Source organism: Calliopsis andreniformis, chromosome 3, assembly GCF_051401765.1.
Source record: "Calliopsis andreniformis isolate RMS-2024a chromosome 3, iyCalAndr_principal, whole genome shotgun sequence".
Taxonomy (NCBI): Eukaryota; Metazoa; Arthropoda; class Insecta; order Hymenoptera; family Andrenidae; genus Calliopsis; species Calliopsis andreniformis.
In genome coordinates, this window is record NC_135064.1 from 27,977,362 (window position 1) to 27,990,106 (window position 12,745).

Here is a 12,745-nt window from a genome sequence, read left to right on the forward strand (position 1 = left end):
TTTAGTTAATTCTTACATGTGTAATAGGTAAGCGTCTTATTGTTCGAAATTTGTGAATTTTACGAGTCACGTTTCTGATATCCCGAGACACGGTCGATACGCGTTCTTTCTTCATCTGCATACCGGAGCTATATTACGTGTAGAGTTCAGCTTACGTTGCGTCCTCTCGTTATAATCCTACGGTTTTATAAATCGATGAAAGCATTCTCCTTGTGAACGGAAGACGTCTTTAGAATCTTCCGCCTTCCGACGGATAGCAATTCTGCGATTCGTTTCTCGGAATCGACCCTTGAAACGCGTTGGCGCAGCAGGTCACAACTTATCGTCTCGTATAAGCTTCCAAAAGTGGGTATGTATTTACTTGGTCTCTCGGCGCAACCAATGCACGCGAAACGTCAAAATTATAAGCCAAAAAATCTTCTTCCCGAGCCTCAATGAGTTTCTCGATTTTCTCTGTCGCTTGGACCGTTCACCTTCAGCTTTTTGGCATTGTCCTCTCTCGCATTCGCCGCTACCTTCGATCCTTCGTTTATCCGAGTGACCATCTAGGCACGCTCCCGATTCTCTCGCAATTCTCTCGCGAGCGTCGGTGAAATCACAGCCGGTTTTCCTCTTTCCGTCTGCTTCGCACTCCCGACGCGCGCGTTTCAGTGAATGCGCGTACAAATAAGGCATCCAGAGACAAATGACGCGGAGAGGGATCGGCGCAGCTCCGACACAAAGCATCCCCCGAACACCCTTTCGGAGTCGGAGGTGACGTCACCGACAATGGAAGGTCGAGCTGTGATTAAAGATCGAGAGACTCCGTAAAAACTCCTTCAAAAGTGTAGGAACGAAGGAGGGGCAAGAGGACAGGCGGACCTACCGGCGTGAAATATTGCCTCCGCGCCACCCGACAGCTATATGACGTTTCCGAAGGGCATGAAAGAATCCCCGCCACCGTCTTTCTCTTCTCTCTCGGGTCATCTCTTCTTTTCGTCTCGCCTATTCTCTCTCTCTCCCAACCTCGCGCCCCATCGCTCGCTTTCCTTACAAGACCTTCCACTGTCCGATTCTTCGCGCGTCCCGGTTGCTGCATCGCGCGAAGACTTGTACAAGCCTCAGCGTTTCCGCTCCCTGCTCCTGAACAGCCCTGCGCGAGGGTTCCCAAAAAAAGAAAGCACAACGAATTACGCCATGTTTGAGATCGAGAACCACTAGTTATGTGAAAAATGTGGATAAGTGGAAGATTGTTAATGATAAGGAACTGTTCAGAGGGAAGAGGTGATCAGCGAAGGGGGCCAAGCTCATCAAAATCGTCCATAGTGCGGCTGCTGCTATGTGAGAGGTACATGTATAGGGTGATACAACAAGATCTGCTACCCAACTTATTCGAAACCCTACAACTTTTGTTTCAAACATTTTCCATGTATCAAACAGTACTCAAGTAACAAGATGGCAGATCGTAATAAATCCATGCACAGTACAGTCCATGCAAACTATCATTTACCATACTTATTTCGCGTTTGTTAATATCGAGAAAACGACAAACAGCGTCTCGTCATGATTTCAAACACTCTTGTCCTACGAAACCTCGTTCGATGAGGTCTCTATAAATAACAGAATAAAAATGTACGTCACGCACTTGTCCGCGAGTTAATTGTCGGAACGGCAACAGGGAGAAAGGGGAACAGTGAGGGGGAAAAATAGAGGGAAGGGGAAGGGAGAATCTTTGAAGTTTAAAATCGGTTAATTTATGGTGAGGCTGGACAACGAGGCGCCAGGGCATTTAGCTGGTTAACGCGAGGAGAACGGGCTAGGAGACGTCGTGATCGAGCGGCGAAGGGGAAAGGGGTCGAGAAGCAGAGACGCCACTCAACGGCATTATTCGAATTGATGCGGTGAATTGGCGCTGACGACATCGGAGAGCCAATCCGACGGTTTGTTTATTGGTCGCGCGTTGGCGGATTCCTTGCGGTTTGCTTTAATTGAACCCTCGTCGATCGTAAATGAAACTAATACGTATATTTGTTTCTCGACGCGATCGACCACCGGATGAAGCGGAATCGGGTGCGTCACGGGTCGAGCCTCCTTGAAAATCGGTGAAAACCGGTTGCTCTTGAGAAGACAAGTCAATTAGATGAAAATTACAAATAGATCTTGATCGAATACGTAGCAGAGGTTATCGTGGCGAAGATGCAACGAGTCGAGCAGGTTCGGGGTTGGCGAGATTGGAAGTGGCGCGTGCGACGCGGCGAGCTGCCTCGCGATAGGAGCTATCGTCGAATTCCTTTGCGGCCGCCACGTGCGCGTAATGGCCCATTACGCGTACGTATGGAAATAATGCGATTTGCATTCCCAAAGAGATCTCGGCGTCCACGAGGGTCGGAGTTCAGCAGGAACTTGAACAATCCCCGAGGAAACACGCTTTCGGGCGCTGGAGATTCGGAGGCGAAAAGAATTAACTCGCACAGGGGTGAACAAATTTGAAGCATAATAATTCTTAGTCATCATTTATTGTTCTTTACGAAAGAGGAAACTGAACGTGTGATTTACTTAATTCTATAGGAAAAAAGTTATGACAATTTGTAGAGCAAACTGACGGAGTCAACAAACCCACAATCGTCTCTGTGTCTACCTTCTAAAATAATTACTACTCTTAATACCTCTGCCTCTAAATACCATTCTTAACCACAGATCCTGGATCGAGTTTCACTGAGAAAGAAGGTACATATCTATACCCCATTAAATTCGAGTTCGTGAACTTGGTAGACCGAGGTGGTTCACGAACACAAGATGAATCACAGAAAGGTTCGGTTGGAGCTTGTCAACGGCGAAAAAGGAGGGTGGATATTCGACGGAGGGGGAGGAAAAACAATGGCGAGAAGTAAAGCGAAGGCGGAAGGTTTCGCGCGGTAGGGTGAAATCAAGGGACACCCCGCATGATTAGTCCGACATTTACACGGGCAGAGCGTCTCTCTAGTTGGCACGCATTCCAACGGCTCCCGAGTCTCATTCGACTGCGTGTCTGCTCGCCCGAGGGTGGTTTTCGCGGCAACCCCGACCGCCCCTTAAAATGCTCCGGCAGACGACTCATTCCTGCGACTTTGATTACGATCCTCCTAACTGTGATATTCGCGGTCGTCGATTCAGCTGTTTCGTCGATCGTGTCGTTCGATCGCTTCGATTAAATACGTATCTCATTACTTTTCTTGCCATAAGTAGATCCGAAATGGAAACAAGGTTAAAATGTTAGTAAGGAAGTCGCTTGCCTTGTAACTCTGTCGCATCTGTGCAGAGTTTTTCCACCTCAAGGTGCATAACGTTACGCGTTTTTATATCTACGATCTCATAGAGGCTTCTCTGTGAAATTTTTTCTGTAGTAAAAACCAGGGTGTACTTCAACTTTCCTTTTTCACAATTATATTCACGCGCAGCGTTAGCCACGACAGTACTATCCGCAATTCCTTTTTCTCGAGTCTAAGTACGGTGTTTTCTGTTTCAGATGCGTGTGGATTGTCGGACGTGGCGCACATAGAGTCCCTTCAGGAGAAGTCGCAGTGCGCCCTGGAGGAGTACTGCAGGACCCAATACCCGAACCAGCCGACGAGGTTCGGCAAGCTGCTCCTACGACTGCCATCGTTAAGGACGGTGTCCTCGCAAGTGATCGAGCAGCTGTTTTTTGTTCGGCTCGTCGGGAAGACGCCGATCGAGACGCTGATCAGGGACATGCTGCTGAGCGGTAGCAGCTTCAACTGGCCGTACATGAGCACGATGTGACATTCTGTCTGGCGACAGCTAGCTTCCGCGTAATACTGTCGCTACCCGTGTCGTCCCGTGGTCCAATCGAGTTTCGATCCACGAGCGAAACGCTCGACTCACCCTCGAAGCTTGGTTCGAGCCTCGCGACGTCGAGTCGCGCCTCGTCCTGCTCCTCCGATCCGGAAGCGGATTCTTCGCGAGAAGACCACCAACCGTGCTCACCCTTCGACGAACTTCGCGTCTTTTTCCCTTCGAAGACACACCGCGAGACGTCGCGGCCGATTGGTCCTCCGCTGAACGAGAGACGCACTTCCGACTAGACTCCGAAGGAACGTTTCCGCGCTGGATCGCGAGCAATCAACGAGAACTCGTAGTACGTGCGCTAGGAAAAAGGATAAAGTACCTAGGAGATCGAGGGGGACGATAGCTCTCCGCGACCACGAACGAAAAGCAATAGACTGTGAAGGGTGTTGGGTAACCCGATGCTTGCGAGCAACAGGGAGCATCAGTTTCTTGCGATTCGATGTATACGCATTAGAATTCTAGAATCATGCGTCATCGCGAGTAACGCTGGTCAGCGCTGGCATATCGTAGGACCACCGGTACGTACATCGTCAATTATTCGCGTGTTCAGTTCTCCCGGAATTAGTCTGCGTTCCGCGGCTTTGAGTCACCTCTGAGGTCAGCTTTACAGCGGAAACCCAAACGGAATCCAAGAATTCCTGGGAATCTAAGAAAGTAAGACAGTTCCTTCTTGACAAACTTGAAAAACGTCAACGACCAGTTGCGAGGGGGGTTTGTACGGAAGGACCATAGATGATTTACATGTAATTGGCGAGCAGTACGCGCGATCGAGGGAAAGTTGGAGTAGGGGTGGAAGGTGGTTTGGAAGAACGAAGCGTGGTGATTAACGAGAAGGTGTACGAGGGATAGAGAGAAAAGTGGGCGGAGGAGACGAAGCGCGTGACGGACGAGCGGGCTCGAGAGAAGAGAAGGGCCGAACGCGATAAAGATGTTGTCCGGCCGAAGAATCGGAGGCGCCAACTGGCTTTTCAGCCTGGACGTGCCAGAAACGCGGTCGGTGGCCGCGTTTAAATCCCTTTTTGAGCTGCGCGCGGCGTGCCGATTAGACGAGCGAGAAAAAAACGAGACAACTCGCTTCCGCGATTCTTTTATTTCGAGCGTCGCTCGCGCAATCGGTAAATCGGTTCTGGTCTCGCGTTACGATGTCGCGGCGCGCTGACAGAAAGGTGAAAAATGAAGTGGAAGGAAGGTGGAGAGTGAGCGAACGGTCGATCAAGGCGGAACGAGAAGAAGCGAGAGGTTCTGCGCGAAGAAATCATAAATTAGCATTTGTAATCGACGGCGGGGGATCTGGTAGATCTTTCGGGCATATCTGGCATCGATCTGCGCGTCGAGTAATTGCTGTTAGTCGAGTCACGCCGAAACCCTTAGTCATTCGTTTTGACGTCTCGTCGCTCGCGTCCGTGCCCGCGTTCCCAACGATTCTTCTCCTTTGAAACACGCGTGACTTTGATCGCGTAATTCTCACTCTCCTGGACGTAGCTCCGAGTCTAATCGTTGCGCTAAAAGGTTCGTTTCGCTCGATCGCGACGCCTGTCAAGATAAAAACCTTTCAGATTCGTTGCTTCGCCCAGCTTCAACTTTCCTCGCGTCCTGGAAGTTTCATCGAAGGCTTGGCGATCGATTTGTGTGCGAACAGAAACGGGTTGAGAGTAATTAAGCAGGTTATTTATTACGCGAACGATAGCATGGTTGTCTTTTAGTTTGATATACAGTCAGTCTCTCTTTCGTACTATTATTGCTGGAAAAAATTATTTTATGTTATTCTATATTCGTCTCCACAGAAGACAACCTCATCGCCGGTACCTCGCTGACCGTTTGCTCGCTCGTTCTATTCCACGAGTCGCTTATCCCAAGCGCCGATACTTAGACTATTCATTTCTCTCCGCATAGGCGACTCCTCGTTCTAGTACATTGTATTTATAAGGCCTCGTTATCGTCGGTGAAGTTGTTTACCGCTTGTTTCTTTTTTGTCGATTTAAGCAAGTTTCGAATACTTTGGAATTTTTCGTTGCAAACGAAGTGAAATTGTTATGTTATAGAATTAAAGCGTCGCCGATAGCTGATAGCTCGCGACGTCACTCCAATCACGACGTATCACCGAGAAAAAATATTCGGTGCGCGTATTCGCGTAAATCCGGCTTGCGTCGCTCGCGTCGCTCGCGCGTTTCGCAGATTTCTAGACTCTGAATAGGACGGAATGAGCCACGAGAACATTATTTATTATGCTGCGAAAGGATATACATCGTAGGTGGATAAGAAGCGTAAGAATTAAGTTATTTTGCGCGTTGTTTTTGCGTTTTATTTATTCAAGAATTCTGTTCTCTCCGAAGACGATCGTTGCACGCGATGCTAAGGTACCCTTGATTTTAAGCGTGTAACGTAAGGCGAATCGTTGAGCTGACGCCGCCTATAGAAGAAGCAACCCGACTCAGACGAGATGCGTGACACAAGAGAACTCTACTGTCGTTGTTTAAAAAAGGTCAGTTCCGCGGAGGTAACGCGCGTGCAGTTAAACGTCGAGCGATCATTTGCGCGCAAATTGCAATTGTCGCGACGATTTTAGCGTTACTTCTCGCTCGGAGCCCCGTTTCTCCTTTTGTTTTCTATCTCTCAACCATCGCGTTCGAAAGTGTAACGCCCCGCCAATTTGCGGGGCAAAAACCACGAGCAGACGATTTTATTCTGCTGTTTGTCGTTCGGTGGTCGCGCAAAGCTGACCATTTTCGCGGTTTCTCACAGGTTAATCCCTGGCTTCGATCGAGCGCAAAACCGTGTTCTCGGCGAAAATCGATCCGCGTGGCGCGATCGACTTTGGTTAAGGTGACGAGTGCGTTCCGAAAAAGTAGATTTACGATAAGATTCGTCTCGCAAATGTTCGGGAAAGATCCGGAGACGGGGCGACGATGCACGGACAAATATATATTTTTCTTTGGGAAGATGTTGAAAGTCGCGGACCGCTCGTGGCTCGGTCTCCGAATAGTCGATTACGCGCGAAGAAAGATCGGAGGGAAACGATAAACTCGGCGAACGCAATGTGATACACGTATGTGCGTGAAAATTGAAATCCGATTTTTCGAGGCGGTGCTTTTTTTTACTCTATAAATACTGTACGATATATCGGAACACGGTGCGTTGTATAGGACTGTATGTGTGAAGTAGAAGGCGATGAATTGTTTTAGACAGCGAGAGCGAGCGGCGAGAGAGAGAGAGAGAGAGAGAGAGACGAAATATTTGAATACTACGTTACGATAAATGTGGCAATGTCGAGCTAGTTACTTAGAGAATCATTTAGGGGTATATGGGATATTTCTAATATTTTTAAGCAACGATCGTTTCTTAAAAGCGACACACACTTACATACACACACCCACAGATACATACACACGCGGACCTAGAACGAGGAAGAGCCGTGGCTCGACCGGAAGCCAAGGGGACAGAAACAGAGGCGATTGGCGCGCCAGAGTTTTCGGATGATCTGAGCCTAAGCGAGTTCTTGGAAGAAATTCCGGTCGAGACGCGCGCGCGTGATCGAGTGCGGTTGCTCGCCAAACGGGGAAAATTGTATTATACCGGGCACGAATTGTGTTATCGTTGAATGTGTACGTAGGACGAAAAAGATATCTATAAAGAGTTATGTATAAAGGCGCGAGATCATTTTTGTATAAATCCTGTACATAATTAATATATACATATATATATATATATATATATAAAAATACAAATATAAATACGATTATAAATATAAACACAAGTATGAACATAAATATGGATATGCGTATGAATATGAAAAGAAAATATATATGTGCACACATCAGAAACAGAGACTTTTTGAGCGTTTTATCGAAGTAGCGACGCCAACAGCACCACGAAATGAAATACCCTTGGAACACCATGATTCAAGGTAAGCAGTCGCGTCGATAATCGAAGTTGAACGATTTCGTCTGACGAAAAATCGAAGTGGAGCGACCGAAACGCTTCGACAGGAACGCGCTGGCACCGTTCGTCGACTAAATTGGTCCGACGAACTCGACGATTCCATCATCGGTGTAAAAGCGAAAAGAGTGCCGGGAGGAACAAAAGTGGGCGCTTGGAAGATCGGGAATTCGACGAATGGTCGAACCATCAGTGGCAGTCGCGACCTCTTTTTCTCGTGCTGTCGAGCATAGAAACAGCGTGGTCTCAGTTCACGCGCGAACTTCCCCGGTTTTAGAGCTGGCAGCTCGCATGTTTCGCGGGACCGAGCCCCACCGTTTCCGAGCATTCCTGCACGAGCGTATTTCAATATAAACAATCGCTGAGCGAATTTTCCCCGACGCACGGCAGTGATTTCTGGCCGACGTGACGGCGATGCCTCCGTCTGCGAGCGCGACCCCGCGTGCCCTCGCTCGAGGAACGCGACTCGTTTCGATCCTTCTTTATCCTCTTCCCCTGCCGCTTGCTCGCATCGCCTGCTTGCTCGTCTTCCTCTTCACTCGCCTTCCTGCTTGCTTTTGCCTTCGACTCAAGATCGCAGATTTTATTTCTTCTTTTACGCGTACCTATTCGTCGACTACGCGGTACATTAATTAATAATTCAAGAAATTCTTCGTGAAGTACGGAATCGATACATCTCCTTCGAAGAAGTGGAAGCTTCTTCCTGGTAAATTTGATGAGCGTGTCTCGAAAGATTCCTACCTCGTTAGACCCCTGTTTTCCTTCCCGTCAAGATGTCTCATACTTTGTAGGTACAAGTAGGTACTCGGAATGAAGTACACACGTTTGTTCATAGACAACGATCGCGAATCATTGTTTGGCGATCATGGAAAGTTTCGGATTGCCGTTGGCTGTGATCGCGGAGCGTGCTGCCGCGGCAGTCGTATAAATCGCGGATAAATCACGAGAAAGACGGGCCCGTGGAGGGCGCGGTTGGAAAGACAAAAACCGAGGCTGGTTCGCAAGCAGAGGACCGTCGCGAACGGTGGCACGGCGCGGCGAGTGCCTCCAGCCAGCCGGATGCTTAGAATTTCGATAAATCTATCTTGGCAGGAGAAACAAACGCCGAGAGAGGGGGCGAAGTTGAGCGGGTTTTTTGGGCGCGCAGCGTCGTTTGGCCGGCGTTCAAAAATTTCGCTTCTTTTCTCGACGCTGTAAACGTCGCCGCGCGCGACTCGCGTGGACGAAATCGAATCGAGATCGGGGACTGCGCCGATTCAAAGGGAACGAGTCCCGAACGGGTCGAAGAGGAATTCGTGCGCGATGCCGCAGCCTGCGGCGCAGCGTTATCGGTCCGCTTACGTGTCAGCGATCAACATAGACCGAGAGCCATTTCCGGCCTGGAAAGTTCGCGATCGTGGCCTCTTGCTCAGCTCGAAACCCTGGAGAGGGACGGAAAGCGAGGGAGGAAGAGGAGGGTCCAGGGGTGAATTTTGGAGTAAATCCAGCGCAGCTCGGTATTCTTGCCGTGGTGCTAGTTGGCCCGCTTGGATCGGTCTACTCCTCTGCTTTATCGTTTCTCTGGAAGAGATACGGTCGTGGGTCCTGTTCCGATAACCTTCACCCACCAAGTTCAATCTTATACGCGCATATCGCATCGTCGCGAGATACGGGATGAGCCACCTCTTCCGCTAGAAATCTTTTTAATGCGTTTTCTTCCTTACGAGTAACGATGCCACTCTTAACTATGATCCTAATTTAATCAGCGATCGAACTTTTTCGCGATTGCTTTCATGCTCAAGGAAGTATCCTCTGAACGAATTCCCGTTTGCGGAAGCTGCGGATAGCGGCCATCTTCAATCAGCGGCACGAAACTGGCTGAAAAATTCGTCGAACGGACCAACCGGAGAGGATGCTCGAGCGTGATATCTCGTTCACGATTGCGTCACGGTCTACCGAGTAAACAGCCGTTTTTTTATCCTCTCTAATCGGTTCGCGATAACGACGGCTAAAAACAGCGATTGTGATACAGCTCGGATTGAAGCGAGCAACGAGCCACGGATAGACGAACCGTCGAAACTGGAACGTCTTCGAGGCTGGGTTTTTCTTCGATCTTCTGCTAGTCGTGGACCAGACCATCGACAGACGCGGGACCGTTTGCGGTGATCAAAGGGAACGCGGCCCGGTAAACTGGCTTCCGTGTCTTCCGTTTCTTGATGGAGTAATGCGCGTTCGTTGTGTTTCAATTGGTATTTGCAGCCCACGCATAAATTGCGACAAAGGCTCTTGGGTTCATCCGTCGAAAGTCCCTTGTTGATCGAGAGCGGAGCTTCCTCGGCGAACGATGCGATCTTCCGGAAGCTAAACGTCTCTTCGCTAAACGTCGCGATCGTGCCTGCATCGTGAAGTTTCCAAATGCCTCGTCGACTTAGAACAAAGTTCTTTGAGGCAATGGAAACTTCTCTGCGGGTCCAAAATCTAAACAAAATTTAGAAGACTTGAAGAACTATGTAGAACTTCTGTGCAAAGCTGATTTAAGTGGAGATGATCATTTTGGCTTGTGATGAGTCGAATATGAATCATAGGTATCCAGTGCACCTTGAGTCCGAAATCTGAATTGTAACAGGACCTCTTGAATCGAGAATTCGTGTGGCTCAGCGATGAAGAGATGGGGATAAAAGGTTCGCAGCAAGGGGGTGGTTGGCGACGGTGACCGCGAGCGAGTCGAAAGCAAGAGGAGCGTTTTTAACGCGTAGACGTCGAGACGCGTAAGCGAGAGGCGGAGCCATGGCTTCGAAAGGGTCAGAGGGCACTACCAATCGCAGTCTCGTGATAACCACTCACGCAGGCTACTCTCGATATATGGAGGCGCGCACATTTACGGAATGTATATACGCGTATGCGTGCCACCATGCATCCTTGTACATATCACGCGCACACGGCTCACTACTTATTACTACTACCATCATTGCTCTTATCATCGACATTATCGTTACTTTAACTACTTGCGTCGACGTATTCCATTCTTCTTACAGCTGTCGCAGATTTCCTTCAATTCGTTATTACTTCGTGTTCTTTGAGCGATCCTTATTCTTATTATTACATGTATAGTTGTCTTTCGTTTCGACGACAGTAGGACGATACATGGTTAAGTACCTTTCTTCGCATCTTGTAGTATGCTCAATTTGAATACCACAATGTTACGCTATGTCCTGCTACACTGAAACGTTGCTCCAAACACGAAGAGCCATGTTAACAAGATAAAAAGAGAAGTGCCTATGTGTGGGGCGTTACGTTTTCGATCCTCTCGTTGAAAGCATTGCCTGACTTTAGCTTGATCGTGAATCGGAAACCAAGGGACAATTTATCACCAGAATCAATCCAATCCTGTTTCCTAAAAGTAGACGCCGTAGTCGCAGTGAACAACGCGTCACGACTCTCGCATAATCACTCGATTTGTACTCGTCGGTTTTTCGCGCGGGTACTCTTAAACGACGGCGAAGGGCCTATTTTCCCTTCGAACCAATTCCTGTCATCATTCATCGATCTTTTTCCTTTACACGACTAACGGGGATATATGATAAAGTAAAGCTACCTTTTTCTACACCATTTTTCAGCTCTTATAAGATACGACACTGTTTTAAAATCCAGGAAAACACATTCCAAAGGGTAGTGAATATTTGAGAGAACTTGTAAAAATAGAATTATAGCAAATCAGGTCAAGACTGCAAATCAATCCGATGTGCCATGAACAAGAGACACGTAGAATTCTTTTTATGTGTAACTTCAACTATGGAATAATTAACGAATCTATTACTATTCGATATAAGCAAATATACGGTAGTTTAACAAAATTGTTTCATTCCGTTAATTTAAAAATTACGAAAACTATTAAATAGAAACTTGGAAATGAATTTTTGAACATCTGTCACCACTTGACATTTTAAAAATCGCTTTTTCCACATTGTTGGATATGAAATATTTTCAGTCTGTTCTTTAGTCTCAGTTTTTGAATTCCAGTTTCACAATGAAGTAGAATCCATAGAGTACGAAACGTTGCAGCCATCTAGCGTTAATGTTTGCATACTACATGCCATACTATGGACGACTACCTATGCAGGATACATTGGATAACTTATTGCCTTCTGTGTCTCACATTCTGAAATACCGACTTCATGATAAACCACTGGTTTTCGTGCGCCCTCTGTAATTTCCAAGAAGTGAATGTAGGAAACATATTGTGTTTTCGTCACTGGCGCTGATAATGCCAGCAAACCAGAAAATATTCCCACCATCCCACCTAATATACTTAGTGTTCCACTAAACTATCCTCTTTATTCACACTTATAATTGCAAGTAATAAGCGAAAATGCTATTTACAAAAGAAATATTGCTGCAAAGCTACTTATACCAGAGTGTTAATATTTATTGTAAATAATATGTTCAATTTTCTATGCCTAAATTCAGTGAAATAAGGAATTTTATGTAAAAATAAAAAATCTAGAATATTCAGTTGTATTTTTACTGTATTAACCAAGATATGCTTCGAATTGGATAATACATTCGAAAAATACGTTAAAATACCAACAAATACATAAATAATAGATAACAAAAACTTTAAGGGTAGATAGTACACGTTTAATTAGTGTAACTGTAAGTAAGTAATTGAGTAAAACTCAATTAATAAGCTAAAGATACGTGACCAACGGTCAAGATTTTCACTGACCAGAGTGATTCCGGGTAGCCCAAGCTAGTTCAGAATAGTCCAGGGATTCTTTCTAGTTCCAGAGATGACCAGAGGTGACCAGAAGAACGAGGACAAATTACTGAATTGGGAGATTGATCGAACGAAGAATAGTGTATGAGAAATTAATCATTTTCACATTCGTTAACTCACACTTACAAGTATATATAATTTGCACAAGTGTACACTGTGTGTGATTGTTATTAACAATATGTGTACCAGAAATTGTTGCTAAGATGATTATTTTATGGGAAATATCTA

The 12,745-nt window shown here is 46.9% G+C and overlaps 1 protein-coding gene across 2 annotated transcripts in view; it reads left to right on the forward strand.

The window, feature by feature from the left end:
- Svp (COUP transcription factor 2) overlaps positions 1-3,915 on the forward strand; it is a 59,183-nt gene extending 55,268 nt beyond the window's left edge. Inside the window, exon 5 of one of the 2 annotated variants that reach the window (XM_076374790.1) lies at positions 3,485-3,552. Coding sequence is in view for 1 of the 2 variants with exons in the window: in XM_076374789.1 (XP_076230904.1) it covers positions 3,485-3,759 (275 nt within the window). In the remaining variant the exon portion in view is untranslated. Of the gene's footprint in view, positions 1-3,484 lie in introns of both variants that reach the window. The other variant, XM_076374789.1, reaches the window with a different exon arrangement.
- Positions 3,916-12,745: the final 8,830 nt, after the last annotated feature.